Here is a 19,299-nt window from a genome sequence, read left to right as displayed (position 1 = left end):
AATGGTGCCCAGAAGATTTCACCGTTTGTGTTAAAAGAGAGAAAACCAAGAATCACATGGTATTTGCTTGATTTTCTGTAAAGAAATTCTGGAGAAACAAACAGGAAACCGCTAACAGTGATTTTCACACAGTGTGTGTGTGTGGTGGGGGGAGACAGAGAGAAGGGGGGGAGCGAGCCGCTAACAGTGATTTTCACAGTGTGTGTGTGGGGGGGGTGGGGGAGACAGAGAGAAGGGGGGAGCGAGACTTGCCTCTCTCTGCCCTCAGTGTTTGAGTCACGTGAATATTTTCTATTCCAACACGATTTTTATTTTATTTTTTTAAAGTTTAGTGAAGGGAAGAATGTAAACTGTTATAAGTTCTTTTTTTTTCTTGAGACAGAGTCTTGCTCTATCACCCAGGCTGGAGTGCAGTGGTGCAATCTTGGATCACCTTACCTCTGCCTCCTGGGTTCAAGCGATTCTCCTGCCTCAGCCTCCCGAGTAGCTGGGATTACAGGCGCCCGCCACCACACCCGGCTAATTTTTGTATTTTTAGTAGAGATGGGGTTTCGCCATGTTGGCCAGACTGGTCTCGAACTTCTGACCTCAGGTGATCTGCCCGCCTCAGCCTCCCAAAGTGCTGAATTACAGGCATGAGCCATTGGGCCCAGCCTAAGTTTGTATTTTATTTATTATTATTATTATTATTTGAGACAGAGTTTCGCTCTTGTTGCCCAGCAGGCTGGAGTACAACGGCGCAATCTCGTCTCACTGCAACCTCCACTCTCCGAGTTTAGGCGATTCTACTGCCTCAGCCTCCCAAGTAGCTGGGATTACAGGCATGCAACACCACGCACTGCTAATTTTGTATTTTTAGTAGAGACAGGGTTTCTCCATGTTGGTCAGGCTGGTCTCGAACTCCCAGCTTCAGGTGATCTGCCCGCCTCAGCCTCCCAAAGTGCTGGGATTATAGGCATGAGCCACAGCACCTGGCCAGTTCTTTTTTATTTTTTTTGAGATGGAGTCTTATTCTGTCGCCCAGGGTGGAGTGTAGTGGCACAATCTCAGCTCAATGCAACCTCCACTTCTCCTGTCTCAGCCTCCTGAGTAGCTGGGACTATAGGCGTGAGCCACCACCCCTGGCTAATTTTTGTATTTTTAGTAGGTATGGGTTTTTGCCGTGTTTGCCAATCTGGTCTCAAACTCCTGGGCTCAAGTAATCTGCCTGCGTCAGCCTCCCACAGTGCTGGGATTACAGGCGTGAGCCACTGCACGAGGTTTCAGACACAATTTTTAAACAATTTCTAAGTTGCTGGCTGGGTATTGCAGTCCTTTCTCTAAGGGTCATCCCCCCAGCAGTGCCCAAGTGGGCCGACTCCTCCCGCCTGCCCAGCACCCAGTGTTGGAGCTTCAGACAAGCCACGTGGCCTCGCTGTCTGATGGGGACTTGTGTAATGAGTCTCCTGGCAGAGCCAGTGGGAGGGTGAGCAGAACTGCGGCCGAATCAGGTTAGCGCAGCGTCTGCCATCTGGGACCTCTGCATCCCGGACCCCGAGCCTGGTCCTGGAGCCATCCTGGAGCCGGGGCGTTCCCTGCATCAGCTCTGACTGATCATCAGTTGTCTTATTCAGAGTGTTTTGTGCTGATGAAGAGTTTTTCCTGCTGTATTTTCCTAACTTGTTATTGCTGTGGCCTAAAGAAATCGCTCGGTCTTTTAACTGCGTTTGAAGCCAGCCTCTCAATGAACTCTCTCTGAGCTCCAGTAAATGGTGAGTTGAGTTGTTTCAGGTGCCAAGAGGAGCAGTGCTGACTTGGGTAAATGCTGTCCCATGTCCTGGCACTGGACCAAGAGCTGCGCCTGCACCGTTGGCATTCACCCTCACATGCCCTCCCCTCAGCAGCCTCGCCTGGCTCTGGGAGGGTGCCCCGCTGTGCTACGAGGGGCATTTATTCTCATGTTAACAATGCAGAGAGCATCATCCCTTGTTATAAACGCTGGTTTTTATCAAATGAGCTGTCAGAATTTTTGAGATCAATATACAGGTTTTCTCCTTTAATCTACGAGTGAAGTCAACGATATTAGCAGAGTTCTGGGAAAGTGCAGCCCATCCTTGAACTCCAGGAATTCATTTCTTCTCTTGCTCCACGTCTCCTGTGGTAACACCCTCGTATCCAGTGCTGGGTGAGGCAGCCGCCCCAGGGGCACACAGGCGTCTCAGTGTTGGGGGGCTGAGAGGGAGGGAGGGAAGGGGAGCCACCAAGGATCAGGCGAGAAGCCTCTCAGCAGAGGCCTGGCAAGGTCCACCCTGCTGCAGCGGAGCAGGTGCCCGCGTGAGGATGGCCTCGGGAGGGCAGCGGCAGGGCTGTGGTGGGACCTGCTTGTGCTTGGAGAGCGCTGGCTGCTGTGTGCCCAGTGCGTGGAGGTGAGGACAACAGGGGAGGCTACCACTTTCTTTGAGATGAAAAGGTGGTGGCCAGGCCAGGGTGTGGTGGCGACAGTGGGCACAGGACAGGTTTGAGAGACATTTGGGTAGGACAGGCCCCCTAATGGATGGGTCACGTGGGTGGGACCCAGGACCTTCCCCCCAAATTGGTCTCCAGCAGACCCGTGGTATTGAGATACTCCTGTACTGGGCTGCAGGGGAGGGAGGAGAAGGATGTGGCTTGGAGAGGTAACCTCTGTGCCTGCTGGGTCCCTCACTGGGACTCCCAGGAGCCCTGGTGGGCATCCAGTCCCGCAGTGGTGGCCCTGGACCCCAGAAATCCTGCAGGCTGACTGAGCTGGCACTGAGCCCCACCCTGCACGGGGTGGCCTCCAGACGTGGAGGGCTCTCCTCCCACCTCAGCCCCACAGCATGTGCAGGGGCAGGAGCCTGGGGCAGGTGAGGTGGCTCCTGCAGGTCTGCCTCAGGCTCAGCGGGGAGCAGAGCACGGGTCTGTGCGTCCGGAGGGCTCGGTGTGTGCGGGATGTATCTATGGCAGGATTTCACTGGGCCTGGTCTCCCTGCGGCTATTGTAGGGGACCCCAGAGGGAAGTGTCTGCCTGTCGCAGGTCACCTCTGCATGGGGTCACCAGGTCACAGCCCACTGGCCTGCTCCACCACCACCAGAGAGCCCCAGCAGGGCAGGATGCCATGGGGCTAGGGACTGGGTGGGTGGGTGGGTGTGAAGATGGGGCGGGGAGCAAAGCGGAGGGCGGGCAGGGTGGTGGTGGGCAGGGCCTCAGGAGAGGGCCCATCCCATGCGCAGGTATGGTGTGGGAGACAGGGTTGGAGCCCCTTCTTTGGCCTGGGCCTGTGGCCAGGGCAGCCAGGGTCTCAGGGGACTGGTGAAGAGGGGGTTGCTCTGTGCCCAGACAGAGGGGTTGGGAAGAAGGGAGGGCTTATCTGTGGTGTCTGGGCTCAACTTTGCTTCTGGGGTCCCCAGTGGTGTGGGGATTTTGCAGAGAGCTTCAAGAGAATTTGGCTTTGCCCAGGGTGTGAGACTTGGCCAGGAGGCCTGATGGCACCCCAGCTGGGCATGGGGGCATGGGGACCGTGCTGGGTTTGACCAGCAGAGCAGAAGGTAGAGGTAGGGGTTTTCCGGCGGCACTGGTGCTGGTGAGTCCGACTCCAGCCTGGAGGCCCCTCCAGTTCACGGGCCTGGACACACAGACCTACGTGCTTTTTCGGCAAGACTCCTTTGTGATCCATGAATTGGTGGCGGGGCCAGAGCCATGAGGTCTCCTGGGCAGTGGCCGGGGCTTTGCTTCCCACGCTCCAGAGCTGTGTCATCAGGGCGCCCAGCTTCCTCTATCCCGGCTCCCTTTCCTCCCTGCTGCCTAAATCTCTTGCTCTCAGGCCCTTCGCTGCCAGCCTGGGACCTGCCTGTCCTGTTGAAATCCCTGGCTGTAGCCCTGTCTCCAGGCGCCCCCCTCCTGGCTACAGCCACCTCCACATTCATGGGGGTTGCCTGGACTTGTTTTCTCTACATCAAGGCCTTGGTGCATGTGGCCCCTCTTCCTGTGCTGGCTGCCTGTGGCCTGTCCCCACATAGCTGTCCCTCCCTCTGGGAAGCCTGTGCCGGGAAGGAACCACAGAACTGACTAACGTGCTGCTGGCTGAGCCTTTCCCAGGGTCATCGTGGCTGCCCCCACTTCCGAGGCTGCACCACGTAGCCACCGTTCCAGCCTGCCTGGGCTGGGCAGTCTCAGGCCCCTTCCCAGAACCTTGCAGCTGCTGCAGCTTGTCTATAAGCCTCTGGCTGCAGGTGACCACAGGTGACTATGGTGGCCACTCATAGGTGGGCAGCTTGACTTCAGGGGGCAAGTTAAAGGCAGAGTCGGTGTGTGAAAACCTGTGTGTTCCTTCTCTGAACAGCTATGTGCCCTCACCTTCTCATTAGCTTAAAACCATGATCCTATTTTTTTGTTTGTTTTTGAGTCGATCTTGCTGTCTCCCAGACAGGAACGCAGTGGTGCAATCATGGCTCACTGCAGCCTTGGGTGGGCTGGTTCAAGCTATCCTTCTGTCTGAGCGTCCCAAAGAGCTGGGACCACAGGCACAGGCCACCATGTCAGGCTAGTTTTTTAGTTTTTTGCAGAGACAGTGTCTTGCTATGTTGCCCAGACTGGTCCTGAATTCCTGGGACCAAGTGATCCTCCTGTCTCAGCCTCTGAAAGTGCTGGGCCACCACACCTGGCCAATCTTACACCATTCAATTGTATGCATTTTAATCTTTAAAAAAAAAAAGTCTTCCGGGCTGGGCATAGTGGCTCATGCCTGTAATCCTAGCACTTTGGGAGCTCAAGATAGGTGGATCACCTGAGGTCGGGAGTTCGAGATCAGCCTGACCAACATGGCGAAACCCTGTCTCAACTGAAAATACAAAAATTAGCCTGGCGTGGTGGCGCACATCTGTAGTCCCAGCTACAGAGGCTGAGATAGGAGAATCACTTGAACCCAGGAGGCGGAGGTTGCAGCGAGCCAAGATCACGCCATTGCACTCCAGCCTGGGTGACAGAGCAAGACTCCGCCTCAATTTAAAAAAAAAAAAAAAGCCGGGCGCAGTGGCTCACACCTGTAATCCCAGCACTTTGGGAGGCCGAGACGGGCGGATCACGAGGTCAGGAGATCGAGACCATCCTGGCAAACATGGTGAAACCCCGTCTCTACTAAAAATACAAAAAAATTAGTCGGGCGTGGTGGCGGGCGCCTGTAGTCCCAGATTCTCAGGAGGCTGAGGCAGGAGAATGGCATGAACCCGGGAGGTGATGGAGCTTGCAGTGAGCGGAGATCGCGCCACTGTACTCCAGCCTGGGCGACAGAGCAAGACTCCGTCTCAAAAAAAAAAAAAAAAAAAAAAAAAAAAAAAAAAAAAAAAAAAAATCTCCCTAGGCTGAGGAAAATTTTTATGCATTAAATTGAAAAAATTGATCTGGACCGGGCAGTGTGGCTCACACTTGTAATCCCAGCACTGGGAGGTGGGAAGATTGCTTGAGCCCAGGAGTTTGAGACCAGCCTGGGCAACAGAGAGACAAACTGTATAAAAAATCAAAAGATGAACTGGGAGTGGTGGTGCACGCCTGTAGTCCCAACTACTCAGAAAGCCGAGGTGGGAGCATTGCTTGAGCCCAGGAGGTCCAGGCTGCTGTGAGCCGTGATTGAGCACTCCAGCCTGGGTGACAGAGTGAGACCTTGTCTCAAACAAAACAAAACAAAACAAAACAGCATTTTTTTTTAACGTATGAACTTTTTAGGTCTGTTTATAAATATCTGTCACTTTCAGCTGAGGTTTAATAAGGAAGTACGATTCAGTTGCAGGCCAAATTTAGGTTCATCCAGATATAGCTTAGTAAAACCTAACTGGGAATTTAGCAGTGGCGTGATCTTGGCTCATGGCAACCTCAGCCTCCTGGGTTCGACCAGTTCTTGTGCCTCAGCCTCCCTAGTAGCTGGGACTACAGGCGTGCGACACCATGCCTGGCTGCTTTTTTGTGTGTATTTTTAGTAGAGATGGGGTTTTGCTATGTTGGCCAGACTGGTCTCAAACTCCTGACCTTAAGCAATCCACCTGCCTCGGTCTCCCAAAGTGCTGGGATTCCAGGTATGAGCCCCCGTGCCCGGCCTGGAATTCTGTTTTAATTCTTCACTTCACCATTTCCCCTAAGTTTGGAACTGGTGTTTCCTGAGACTCCCCACGCCCCAACTGGCTGAGTCCCAGGGAGGGCAGGGATGGGTGGGGGACGAGAGACCCCAGAACTGCTGGGTCTGCAGTGCGGCTGGGGCTTCTGGCCCTTTGCCTGTTAGCTTGTACCCCTGGGAGCTGCCAGCCTCGCTCCCGGGTCATGGTCACATCCTCCACGCCAGCCCCAACCTGGCGCACAGTGGGTCTGTTTGCAGGACGGGAGGGACTTGTGGGTGAAGGCAGAGGAAAGGCCTGGCTGGAGACAGGCAGGCTGGTCACTTCTATCTTGTGGAGGCCATCCTACCCCACACTACCAGCATGGACTAGGGTGGAGCACAGTCCTGGGGCCAGTGTTGAAGGGGTGCCCTGGTGTGGGCAGGGCCCAGGCATTCCTCCGTGCCTCCCTGCAGCGCAGTGAGGCAGAGCTGACCTCACCCTGCCAGTGCAACCTGCTCCCCTAGGCCTGGGTAGTGACACACAGCTACTCCTGCTGGCTGAGGAGGCTGACCCGATTAACCATAGGGGTAGCTGGATCTGAGCAGTTGTGGAGGGTCCCTGGTGGTCGTGGCAGGGTGGGTGTGGGATGGAGCCACAGTGTCATCCTCACAGGAGTGGAGATGCTGGTGAGTGGGCAGACTTGGGGGGTGGGGGGCGCAGCCAGGAGGACCTGTGGGGCATCCTGAGGCTGGCTGGGAGAGGCAGAGGCCAGGGTGCAGGTCGGACCTGTCATCTTGGGAGCCAGTGTAGGAGGTGCCTGACCCAGGGCTGCACAGAGGTGAGACGGCCCCGGGAAGGGGCACACTGCTGGGGCTGAGGAGGTGGGAGGTGGCCGCCCAGGGTCTGGGGGCTTGATCTCAGCAGCCTGCCAGCCCAGGCCCTGGAGTTGGGCCGGCTGAGGAGGTCACTGGGAGATCTGGATGGGTGGGTATCTCCTGCAGGGCATGGGTGGCGGCTTCGAGGCCCTCCCACCTGTGTCCCACAGGCAGTTCTAAGCATGGCTCGTTGCAGTGGACGCGGGGGGCTGTGGGATGGGCCGGGGCCGTCCGAGCGCTCCTGGATCCGGCCTGGTGACCTGGCAGTCTGGCTGGGGTTAGCAGGGTCTTGTGCCCCAGAACTGCGGGCTGGGAGGGAGGGGTGCGCGGTGCGGCCGGCCGGGAGCATGCGCCCAGGGCGGCCCTGTCCGGCGCATTGATCAGCTGAAGCCCCGCCCCTGGCCGGCAGGCCCTGCCCCAGACCTCCGGGCTCCTCCCCCGGCTGCGGCGCTGGCCTGGGCAGTGCGGTGCGGGGCTGGACTCTGCTTGGCGGTGGCACAGCCGCCCTCAGCCCCGGCGCAGACATGGACCCCTCGCGAGCCATTCAGCACGAGATCAGCTCCCTCAAAGGTGCGGTCCCGGGGCCAGGCCCGAGCCGGGGGGCGCGGACCACACAGTGACCTCTGGCTGGTGCAGCCCACGCAGGGTGGCGGGCAGGGTCTGCCATCCCTGGGGCGACACTGTGGGTCGCTGAGCCGGAGCCGCAGGAGACCCCAGACCCTGTCCCTCCGGGCTCCACCTGATTCGGGGTCCTACTGGGCTGGCTCCCGCGGCTCCGCAGCCCTGCAGGAGCGTCGGGGGCGGGGTGGCTGCTGCAGCGGCGGCGGCGGCGGGGCGGGGACAGGGAACCGGTGGGAGCTCAGCCTTCACAGCAGGGTCAGCCTCTTCCACCCCGCCCGAGTTTGCCGCCCACAACGGGGCGTCCAAGGGGCAGGGCAGGGCTGTGGGGACCACTGTGAAGAGGCGCCGGGCCGGCTGGCCCTGAGCAAGTCCACACTGCAGCTCTTTGTCTTGGGGTGGGGTGGGGGGGCTGGGGGCTGCCCAGGAGCCCTGACTGGTTGCTCTGGAAACCTGAAGGGGCCTGGAGTGGGGGGAGAGGGGCCGCCCAGTCGCACACCCTGGCCCTCCCCGTGCTGAATCAGCTACCGCTTCGGTTCCCACAGGGTGGGGGCGGGGGGCAGTAGCTTCCGCCCGGGGGTCGGGGGGACGCCTGGACCCTGGCGCAGGGGGGTGTGTGCTTCGGGGGGTGTGTGCTGCAGGAGGTGTGTGCTGCAAGGCGGGGTGGGGGTGGCGCATGCCGCAGGGGGGGCGTGTGCGGAGCTGGCAGGGTGGGCCGGGAACATTCTGCTCCGGGCTCCTCCCTGCGGCTTCCCTTCCCGCCTGCAGGCCCCTAGCTGGTGGGAGGGAGGGGATTCCCACCGAGCCCCGCCCCCTCTCTCTGCTGGAGGAAGCTACTGCCCTCTCCTGCCCCGAGCTGGCTCGGGGGAGGCGGGCTGGTCGGGTGGCGGCTCAGTGGGGGTCAGTCCCGGCTCCCCTGCAGGCCTGTGTAGGAGAGAACCTAGGTCCACGTGCTTTTAAGGAGCCTTGGGGTCATTTTGGGACAGTGTGGGTATCGTGCGTTAATTTGGTGGGGCTCTTGGAGATTTGGTGGGGATTAGGTTAGGGAATCATGCCAGGAAGATGCGGTGGGGCTGCCGGGAGTGCAGGAGGTCAGTGTGTGGGGGGCGCTGAGGGACTGGCCAAAAGGGTAGGGACTGCTTTGGGCACTGGGCTGGGCAGGCTTGGACCCAGCTGGTGGTGTTCCCAAAGCCACAGCCCTGGTGGGTGGAGGGTCCGCAGGTGCTGGTGGTCCGAGGGGCGTGGCCTCTGTGGTCCCTACATCCTCCTTGAGCCTCACCTTCTGAGGCTGGCCTTTTCCTGCCTGGGGCTGGCTTCAGAGGGAGGGAGAGCCATGCCGCAACGAGCTGGCCCTGCCGGAGGGCTGTGGGAACAGCGGCTGTGCCTTCAGAGTTTCCCCGCCACCACATCTCTGTGCACGCAGGCGTGCGCGTGCGTGTGTGTGCGCGTGTGTGTCTGTGTTTGGAGCCTGCACCTGGTGCCATGGAGACGGCCCCATAAACCCGCCCCCACAAGCTGCTTGTTGGCCGCCTGCCGGTTGCTGGCCAGCGCCTCCCACCTCGGGATCCCCCCTCTCCCTCCCTCCCCCCCACTGCCCTATTTATAATCAGTTCCCGGGTTTGCTGTGCTTGGTGGGAAGGGGTGTGTCCGCTCAGGGCGAGCAGCAGTCCGGTGGGGGTTCATGGAGTACAGCGTGGGATGGTGGGAGTGTTGGGTGTGGTGCCCATGCCTGGACCCTCAGTGCCCGCGACAGCAGGGGGTGGGGGCATGATGGGTGTGGCTGGGCCAGGCCTGCAGGGCCTCACAGGGCAGTTTCCTCTTCCCTTCCCTTGGGCCCTGGCCGTCTTCTGGCCTGGCATTCTTCCACCCTGCAGCCATCCATCTGGCCCACAGACGGGCACTTGGGCTGCCCAGGGTGGGCATCTGTGGGCCGTAGGGACTCGGTGACTTTCTCTGTGGCAGCATCTGGGAGTCTCTGGCCTCCAACAGCTGGGTTGGAGGCGGGGGTGAATAGAGGCCCCTCTGAGCCCCATAGCCGGTGCTCTGCTCACAGGGCTGTGGGCTTGGAGAGGCCACCCCTAATCTGGCCTGGAGTGGGAAGTGTTAACTTGGGTGGCCACCGCCTCCAAGCCTGGTGTGTGGAGGTGGGGGCTCTGTCCGTTTGCCTGCCTGATGGACAGCAGCAGCGGCTCCTGCAGCCCGCCCGTCCTTGTGCTGTGGCAGCTGCCCCCAGCCGCTCCCCTCAGACTTCCTCCCTCAAGACCCCAGCTTCTTCCCCAGGCCCTAGTCCTCTCCGCTCAAGCCTCACGTCCCTCCAGGCCTGGCAGCCCAGCACCCCCCTTCAGATCCTTGTGAAGCCGGGACACCAGACCCACATCCCTGCCGAGGACCCCTCCTGCCCTCAGCCCCCCTGCCTGCCCTGCCACCCTCTTCTTTAGACTGTTGGTCTGTATCCGCCCCCACTCGCCCCAGCACAGTCTTAGGGACCTTGAAGGATGTGTTTAGAAACTGATGTCATTTCTGACGTTGGAGCCGCGGGGCCTGGTGGGGGGAAAGGGGCAGCTGTGGGGATGGCCGCTGCCTCTTGAGGTGCCCCCTACTCTACAAGGGCCCCGTCGGCTGTGGGTGGGAGGGGCCGCCCATGCTGCTGAGTCAGAGGGGGCCGGCCCGGCATCCTGGAGGAGGGCGGGCAGCCGGCAGTGCCGCCGGGATTGCACGGAGCCAGGCGCCGCGAGCCACACAGCCGGGAGCCCGCGCCCTCACGCTCAGCACCCCAGCCTGCCTGCCTGCCTGCCCTGCCACTGCCCGCTGTCACACCCTGTAGCGCGAGAGCCTCTCTCGGTGCCCCGGGCCTTCTCGTGGTGCCCTGCCTGCTGCCTTCGCCCCTGCGCTGCCTGCCCGGCTCCAGCAGCCATGGTGGCTGGCATGCTCATGCCACGGGACCAGCTGCGGGCCATCTATGAGGTGCTCTTCCGCGAGGGTGTGATGGTGGCCAAGAAGGACCGGCGGCCCCGCAGCTGGCACCCCCATGTGCCCGGCGTCACCAACCTGCAGGTCATGCGTGCCATGGCGTCCCTGCGGGCACGGGGCCTGGTCCGTGAGACCTTTGCTTGGTGCCACTTTTACTGGTACCTCACCAATGAAGGCATTGCCCACCTCCGCCAGTACCTGCACCTGCCACCGGAGATCGTGCCCGCCTCTCTGCAGCGCGTGCGCCGCCCCGTCGCCATGGTGATGCCCGCACGCCGCACCCCCCACGTGCAGGCTGTGCAGGGTCCCCTGGGCTCCCCACCCAAGCGGGGGCCACTGCCGGTGGAGGAGCAGCGGGTCTACCGTCGGAAGGAGCTTGAGGAGGTGTCACCTGAGACCCCTGTGGTGCCTGCTACCACCCAGGGGACCCTGGCCAGGCCAGGCCCGGAGCCTGCCCCAGCCACAGGTCAGCTGCACCCTGACCCCAATCATGAGGGGTGGAAAGTGGGGGTCTGGTTTGTCGGGTCTTGGGCCTGGGCCTGGGCTGGAGTGGTTGCAGTGGTCGGCCGGCTTGTGGAGCGTTGCTCACACCAGCAGGTGGCCCCCCCGCCCGAGGGGGGGGTGTGCTTGCTGATGGACCCACATGGCCCCTCCTCCTCGGCTGGCTGGGGACCTTGGGGTGTGTAGGCCAAGGAGGAGCCTGTGGCTGATGCCAGTGCCTCCCCAGGCACACCCTGGGGCGCCCCCTCCCCTCTCTCCAACACTGCCTTTGCCTTCACCCCCTACGCCGCCTCTGCTGTCCCAGTGACCTGTCTGCCCCGAGGCTCCTTGGCACCGAGGTGGGGGTGTGCGAGGAGGTGCTGGCGCTGGTTGGGTGTGGCCCTCCTCCAGCACGTGGCCCGGCTGCCTCCCCTGCCACAGTGGTTGATGGGTCAGGCTTGGTGTTGCACAGAGTGCCCAGTGTGACCAGTAACTGAGTGCTTGGCCAGCTTGGGCTTGGTGGTGGCTGGGGATGGCTCTGGGTGGGATGGGGAGAAGCGCAGGGTCCAGGCAGGAGGCTCTTCCGGCACAGCAGAGGCCGCGGGGCTGGGGTGTGGTGTGTGCTGGCCCAGCCTGGGGCCTAGATAGGCCCTTCCTGGTATGAACCAGGTCCCACAGGACAGGACGGGTCCTGTCGTCCCAGAGGCTTCCAGAGACCCTTTGCTCTGCCCCTTCTCTGTGGCCTCCCTCTGTCCACAAGCACCTGTACCAGCAGGACCCAGGTGGGCAGATGTGTCCCCTGCAGCCCAAGGCTCACACACGCAGTGGAGCACTCTGCCCTCCATGGTGGCTCAGGATGGCCCGATCCCCCAGCTTGAGGCCAGCCTGGCCCCACCTCCCTCTTTGGGCCTGGCACCTGGGGAGCAGCTTGCTGTCTCAGGCTGAAGAAGGGGGCCTAGAGTGGGGCTCTCAGGGTGGCCAGGAGTTTGCCAGGGGTGTCGGGGAGGGGGCCCAGGGGAGGCCCAAGTTTGGGGCACAGCTCCCTGTATGGGGGGCTGGGCGGAGCCCTGGTGCTGGCTGGCCTGGGGTGAGTTGGACTTGTTAGGGGCTTGCCTTGGGCCCATCTGGGAGGATCAGTGAGGCTGTGGGGTGGAGGCTGGGCTCCCCTCCTGGCTGTCTCTGAGGCCTCGGACAGGTTGTGCGGCCTCTCTAGCTCCTCGCTAAATGGACGACATGTCTCCGACAGGAGGCATGAGACAAAGACCCAGCCCATGTGGCCTTCCTGCTGGCCTCTCCCACCCGGCACCCCTGCCCACCCACTCCCTGGTCATTTGGCAGCCCAGCCTCCTCATGCTCAACTCCTGGGTGTGGTGACTGGGAGCCCCTCCCCTCTTTTTTCTCCTTCCTTGTCCGTGGCTGGGCTGGGCCTGCAGGGCAGGCAGCTGGCGGCAGGGCCAAGGAGGAGGGGTGCTGGGTGTGGCTGCAGCAGGCAGAGTGGAGGGCACCCCTCCCCGATGGAGGTGACTAAGTCCCCCTGAAGCCACAGCCGCCAGCGGCAGCTCAGAGTTTCCAACAGGAAGCGAGCCACAGCTCCGGATGAGTCAGGGCCAGCAGGCTCAGACCCCTCTCTCCCCTGGACCTCATGGGCTGAGCTTGGGGATGGGAAGGAGGAGGCTCGGATGTGGAGTGTGGCAGAGGGCCAGGGCTGGGCCTCAGGCAGTGGCAGTGGTCATGATGGCCCTGCATACAGCCCGTGGCAGTTCTGATGATACCTGAGACCATGGACTTCTCGGGGTTTTTTTAAGTGATCAAGCAGTGAGCTACCCTGCCCTTCCCCACCGCACAGCCGCTCCGTGGGTCGGCAGAAGGGCAAGGTCAGAGCTCGTGGGCCAACTGTGCAGGTCCACGATGGCCCTGTTGGATGAGCTGCCCCTCTCCATCCAGCCCTGGCTAGGGAGCGCCAGCTATACCCCTGAGGTGAGGCCCCTGCCCTCCCTGTGCCCTGGTGGTCTGCTTATCCCTGGGTGTGGCCCCTCGGGGCCTGCTGGCAGCACATCTGTGTGGGAAGCCATCTGCCCACCTGCTTGCATAGCCATGCACAGGCCAGGGCCAGACCCAGACGGAGCCCCTGAGATGTGTGGGGTGAACTGGGTGAGGAGAGAGTGATGGGGAGGTGGCTTCAGAAGCAATCAGGGAGGGCTCTGAGGAGGTGCCTGCCCTGCCAGGAGCAGCCTGGAGAGAGGGACAGAGGGAAGCCGGAAGGCCGGAGGGACTCATGGGAAGGCCCTGGGCCTGTGGCAGAGAGTTTCAGTTGCTTGGTGTGGTGGGAAGCTGTAGGAGTGTGTTTTTATATGTGAGTTTCATGTACATTTCATTTTTATTTTATTTATTGTTTTGAGATGGAGTCCTACTCTGTTGCCCAGGCTGGAGCGCAGTAGCGCAATCTTGGCTCACTGCAACCTCTGCCTCCCGGGTTGAAGCGATTCTCATGTCTCAGCCTCCTGAGTAGCTGGGATTACAGGCGTGAGCCACCACGCCCGGCTAAGTTTTGTTTTATTTTTTTTAGTAGAGACGGGTTTTCGCCATGTTGGCCAGGCTAGTCTCAAACTCCTGACCTCAGGTGATCCGCCCGCCTCAGCCTCCCAAAGTGCTGAGATTACAGCTACCACCCAGTCCTAATTTACCTTGCAAATAGCGATGCTTTGCCTGGCTCAAAATTCTGAAGGAACTGAGGATTGTGTGGAGGAGATGCCAGCTGAGCGCTGTCCATGCACCAGCAACGGGCAGGGGCCAGGCAGCCACCACCATGGCGAGCACTGTCCACACACAGCACCTAGAGCTGCTTCTCACAGCAAAGGGCAGGGGCCGGGTAGCCGCCACCACTTCCGCTCTACACGGAGGACACGCCTGTGCCTCCAACCTCCCTCCTTGACCCTCTGTGGCCCTGCGTCAAGGAGGGCGCCTGGAAGTGGCCTGGCTGCCTTGCCCTTCTTCACGGCCACAGGGTGCCCGGGTGGAGGTGGACTGTGGCCCGGCCAGCTCTCCACAGGGATCACTGGCTTTGCCGAGTCGCCTGTTTACAGGATTTCTGTAGATCGCCCGCAGGCTTCTAAGGGGAGTTATGGTGGGCTTTGATTTGCACTTCACTGGTCAGCGAGCATCTGGGTGGAGAGGTATGGAGAGGGGAGGCAGGTGTCACCATCACCCCTGGACACGATGCCTGGGGCTGTGCTGGTTGGGGAGGACTCAGGTGGAGGAAGAGACCACCTTTGGGGCTGAGGAACGTGAGTCTCAAGGAGTGGGATGGGGTGGGCAGTTTGGGGCTCTGCTCCCGCCTGGCTCATGAAATACCACTGGGCACATGGATGCCTGGAATGTGGGTAGGAGGGTGGGAGGGCAGGGCTGGGCTGGTGGGGCCTGCAGTGGGGAGGGGAGGCTATAGGGTGGGGTCTGCTGGGCGGGGCAGGAACAGCAGGGAATACCCATGGGCTGGGGCCAGAGGGCTCTCCGGGATCGCAGGCAGGCCAGTCCCCGCACCCCCAGGCAGGTCTGCCGGGCTGGTCTGACCCGTCAGTCTGCCGGGCTTCAGCTCCACTCACTGACTAAGGGGTGGCTGCGAGGAGGAGCTGCTGCTACCAGGGCATGAGTGGGCCCTCCCTCTGCCTCCCACCCCTTCCCTCCTTCCTGCCTCGCCTTCCTCCCTGCCGGCTCTCGGAGCAGCCTGGCCTGTGCGGCAGCCATGGACAGGTACAGCATGGAGGAGCTGATTCAGCTGGGCCAAGGTAGGGCAGGCAGAGCTGGGGGCTGTGGGAGGCAGAGGATGGGGAGCCAGGGACCAAGGCCTCCGGCTATGCAGGGCCACAAGGGGGCCGGGGCCGCCCCTGGCAGACCTGTCTCCCTGTTGCCCACAGTTCTGTGCCGCCAGACGCCAGAATCTGGGATGCAGGGATAGGCACGGCCCCCGCTTGGAGCTGCCCCAGGGGTGTGTGTGATGTGTGTCCCGGAAGCACAGGCCCGGCCGGGCCTCTGTGGAGTGGTAGAAGAACTGCCCGCTGCCAGCCTGGGGCACTCCTGCCTCCAGGAGCTGGTTCTCACCCAGGCTGTTGAGTCAGACTCCTCTGGGGCTTCCCCAGCCTGTGACGGGGAGTGGGCTGAAACGTCCAGCCTGTCGGCCCCTGCCTACTGCTGGCCAGATGCCGGCCTGGGCTCAGCTGGGAGTTGGGCCGTCTCTGGCATGCCTTTGGGGCAGCGGGTATCCCTGACCCTCAGGGCTGTCGGGGCCCGCCCAACCCCTGGCCACCCAGAGCGGGCCACTGCAGGCATTTCCCTCCGCCACACGTTTTTGAGGTGTGGGGCTGGAGAGCAGGAGGCTGGGGTGGGCCCGGCCCTCTTGTCCCTGGGCTTCCCAGCATGGACCGGGGTGTCCTGCCTAGTGGCCCGGGGCCAGGCTGGTTCACTGTGCCTTGCTGTGGGCTGAAGTGACTACGGTGGAGGCCACCTGGGCTCAGATGGCAGCGTGCAGGACGGCGGGCGGCGCCTCAGGCTCCTGGTCTGTATGACGCATTCCTGGTATAGGACTTCACGGGTTTTGCTGAGGGTTCCATGTGGTGCCAGGAGCGACGCTGTGGGATGGGGTAGACCATCAACGTGCATTCTGCTGGGCCTGAGGGGTGTGCCCAGCAGACGGGGGTTCCAGGGAGAGGAGCGGGACTGTGCATGCCCCACATCCTGTTTCCCCGGCTGCACTGGGATCTGATCTGCATAGGATATACTATGGGCCTGCCTGTGGCCAGGCCCCCTGACCCAGGCCTTCCACAGAGCAGGGCTTTGGGGCTCCTGGGTGGAGCCAGGCCAGTCTTCTGCTGTGGCCCAGGAGAGGCGTCTCCATCCCAGATTCCTGGGACCCCAGGAGAGGCTGTGCTGTGGGGCAGGCGCTGGCCTGGGTGGCCTGAGCCCTGATTTTGGGCTGCCTGGGTATCTGGCCCGTGCGTGACCTTGGGGCGGCTGTCCCGGCCACCGGTGGGACCAGGTGCTGCGTTGAGTGACCTGCGCAGGGCCCTCTGGGAGAATGGGCAGCCTCTTCTCTTGGCCCTTGTGGCCTTTCCAAGAGTACCCCCTGGGTGGGCAGGGCAGGTGGGTGGGGACTGCACCCCCTCCTGCAGGGACGTGAGCCTGCGCCCCCCTGCGCCTTGCTGTATTATATTAGAACCCCCTGTGGGAGCTGGGGGACCGAGGTGTCGGGTGGCATCTCCCAGCCAGACCCGACTGCAGCGGGGCCTGGGTGCCCTCGCGCTGCACGTCATGTTCTAAGTCTGGGTGGTGACGGTCCTCGCGCGCCCTCCTCAGATATTTATATCCCCTGGGTCCCTGCCCACCGCTCCCCTCCCCCACAACCTGCTGCTGACAGCGGCACGGCCGTGCCCTCCTCCCACCCGACGCTGCCGCTGGTGGCTTGTGCCTCCTCCGAGGGGCCTGTGACCTCCCACACCCCTGGCCCGCTCCGTCTGCCCTGTGGGCTCCTGCCACCGTCCCCGATGAAGATCGTGCCCGGTAGGTGGGCAGCCCTTGAAAGCCTTGTGAAATCCTGGCCCCTTGCTGGGGACAGGAGCCAGAGGGCTGGGGCTGAGGCTGGAGGCCAGGGGCTCTGTCCCTTGCCCTGCACGCAGCCTGCCTCATGCGCCCTCACCTAAACCCCCTCACCCCAATCTGCAGTCTCACTCTGGGGGCGTTGGGGCTGGTGAGGAGGGCGAAGGTGAGGGAGTGCGGTGGGATCAGCTGCAGGCTTGGGTTGGGGGCTCTGGCATCCCTCCATGCCGGCCGGCTCTCCCCAGGGGGCAGCCTTGGAGGCGGCGTGGGCTGCTCAGGCCCCTCTTCTGGTGGGGACAGCAGGGGGAGGCTGGGAGGGAGGGAGGGTGTGTGCCGAGGCCGCGGGCAGTGCTGGGGGGCTGCAGCTTGGCCATACGTGCGGCTGGCCCCTCCTCCCAGCGGGTGTGGCCACGGGGACGCAGGGGTTAAGGCCAGCTAACCTTGAGCGTCAGTAGCTCTGCGCAGGGACAGCTGAGCCGGCCGGGTGGGGAGCGAGGGTGGGGAGGTGCCGAGGGCTGGACCGGCGGAGGGAGGAGGAGAGAAGGCGGGCGGGAGCTGTCTCGGGGCTGCCGCCGCGTATGGGGCGGTCCTGCAGGCAGGGCAGGCTCCGTCCCGGCGCTCCCCCTCGCTCACCCTGCATGCCGGGAGGGGGCCTGTCTAGCCTGGAGCAGCCGGTTCCCAGTGCAGGAAGGGCAGCCCTGGAGGTTCTGTGTGGTGGCCATGGAGCCCTCAGGCAGCCTGTTTCCCTCCCTGGTGGTTGTGGGCCATGTTGTCACCCTGGCCGCTGTGTGGCACTGGCGCAGGGGACGTCGGTGGGCACAGGACGAGCAAGGTAAGCCCGGCTGGTGGCTGCCAGGGACTCGGGGCGGGGCAGAGGGGCCGCCTGCCTCCCGCCCCTTCATTCCCTGTGCCCTCCTCTTCCTGTTTCCAAGCTGCATGTCAGTGAAAGCAGTGTTGCCCCCCGCCCCACCCTGCAGTGTAGACCCTGACCCTGCTGCAGTCCCAGGGCGGGGCAGGCTCTGCGGCGGCCCTCAGCCTGCAGCCTGTACTGGGAAGGAGGGTGGAAGGGGAGGCTGGCAGGGCAGGAGCCTGTGGCAGCTGCCGTGGCAGGGACAAGTGGGGCAGGTGCCTGTCCGGCCATCACTGAGGTAGAGGTGGCTCCCTGCCCACAGAGCAGGGGGTGGAGCCGCACACAGGTGAGGCAGGTGCCCTCATGCCCTCAGGCCCCACAGGGGGTGGGGGCAGCCAGGCTGTGCCCTGCCCTCCCTGCTCAAAGTCACCAGCTCCTGGGCTGTGGTCCCAGGTAGCAGCTGTGCCCAGCACAGGATGGGGTGGGGCTGGAGTGAATGGAGCCTGGGGCGGGGCCCTGGGGATTGGGCAGCTTCAAGCATGGGCTTCTGGCCAGAAGAACTGCCTATCGGGGACCTGGCCGGCTGGACCTCTCCTACAGTGAGGGCGCTGCCTGGCTCAGCTCCTCTGCTGGATCCCCGAACTTGAGATGACTCAAGATGGGGCTTCTAGGCGTGGAGCTGGGGACGCTCGGAGCTGCCGGGGACTCAGCTGCCAGGATGGGACTTGGGCTGAGGGCTTCTTCCCCATCCATGTTTTTGGCCGGGAACCAGACACTGTCCCTCCCTCCCCATCTCGGCCCACGATTGTCCCCCTCGGCCACGGTCCTGGCTCACAGGATGCCTCAACTCCCCAGATGTGGTTCAGCCCCTCGGTTCTGCCCCTAGCGTTGTCTGCCCACCACCTGGCCCCATGCCCTGCCTTCCTCCCTGGGCCCCACAGTGCCATCCTGCTGGGAGGCCCCTCCCATGCCGCGGCAGTCCCGGGGCAGCCTCCCAGCCCGACCCGTGGGTTGGGGCGCGGCTTCCTGGCTGCGCTGGGCGGGGCTGTGCGCCAGGGCAGGTTCTTTGGGTCTGGGCCTCGCTCCCGCAGTGGGCGGATTGTGGGGGGAGGTGGAAGAGGTGGAGAGCCAAGCCGGCGCCCTCGCAGCGTGGGCTGGAAGCAGAGGCGCAGCCGCGGTCCAGCTCCCCGCACTGTCCGGGGGTCCAACCGGGGCTCAGGCCGCGACCGGCATGTCGGGGGCGGGGGGCGCCTTTGCCTCGCCGAGGGAGGTCTTGCTGGAGCGGCCGTGCTGGCTGGACGGGGGCTGCGAGCGGGCCCGCAGGGGCTACCTCTACCGGCAGCTGTGCTGCGTAGGTGGGTGCGGTGGCGTGGCCGGTGGCACCGAAGGGGCCACCGTCGCCCTCACCTAGTGGGGCTTGGTCTCTGCTGGGAACCGCCGCCCGGCCTGGGATGGGGGTGGTGCCCTGGCCAGGTGCAGCCTTGCCCCCTGAGCTCCGGAAACACCTGGGGAGGAAGGCGGGGTGATGTTCCCCTACCCCCATTTGTTTGTCTCTAAAGAAGGGGCTGGAGGGGGCGGGGCTGGCGTACTCCCAGCTGCTTCACGTCAGCCTGGGCTTTGGCCCGGGTTTCCAGGACACGGGGGAGGGAGGAGGTGCTGAAGGCGGGGCTCCGGGCCTTCTGTGGACTTGCTGCAGTCCTGGGCCAGTGGGATTCCCCTCCCAGTCTTGGGGTTTCCGTCCTAGGACTGTCTCCACTAGCTGCGGGACCTCAGCCATAGCATCCACACCTATAAAACGGGGGGCGATACTCCTCAGAGGGCCATGGCAGTGCCTGT

At 62.7% G+C, this 19,299-nt stretch overlaps 1 protein-coding gene and 1 non-coding gene across 25 annotated transcripts in view; both read left to right on the top strand.

Moving 5' to 3' along the window:
• The window catches only part of PLEC (plectin), a 61,572-nt gene that overhangs the window by 15,883 nt on the left and 26,390 nt on the right, over window positions 1-19,299 (top strand). For 5 of the 24 annotated variants that reach the window (XM_077944343.1, XM_077944342.1, XM_077944340.1 and 2 more), the window contains exon 1: window positions 17,065-17,445. The exons of 7 other annotated variants lie outside the window; for them this stretch is intronic. In XM_077944343.1, the coding sequence (XP_077800469.1) occupies window positions 17,334-17,445 (112 nt within the window). In that variant the 5' untranslated portion in view covers window positions 17,065-17,333. Of the gene's footprint in view, window positions 1-7,399; window positions 7,530-9,748; window positions 11,014-14,629; window positions 14,810-16,445; window positions 16,578-17,064; window positions 17,446-18,536; window positions 18,819-19,299 lie in introns of those variants that run through there. 12 more of the 24 variants (XM_077944332.1, XM_077944349.1, XM_001088212.5 and 9 more) reach the window with 6 other exon arrangements.
• MIR661 (microRNA mir-661) lies at window positions 15,936-16,033 on the top strand. Its single transcript, NR_032680.1, has one exon. It is a non-coding gene; the product is annotated as a microRNA mir-661 (primary transcript).

The sequence above is a fragment of the Macaca mulatta genome, chromosome 8, assembly GCF_049350105.2.
Source record: "Macaca mulatta isolate MMU2019108-1 chromosome 8, T2T-MMU8v2.0, whole genome shotgun sequence".
Taxonomy (NCBI): domain Eukaryota; kingdom Metazoa; phylum Chordata; class Mammalia; order Primates; family Cercopithecidae; genus Macaca; species Macaca mulatta.
This window is presented reverse-complemented; position numbering and strand designations above follow the sequence as displayed.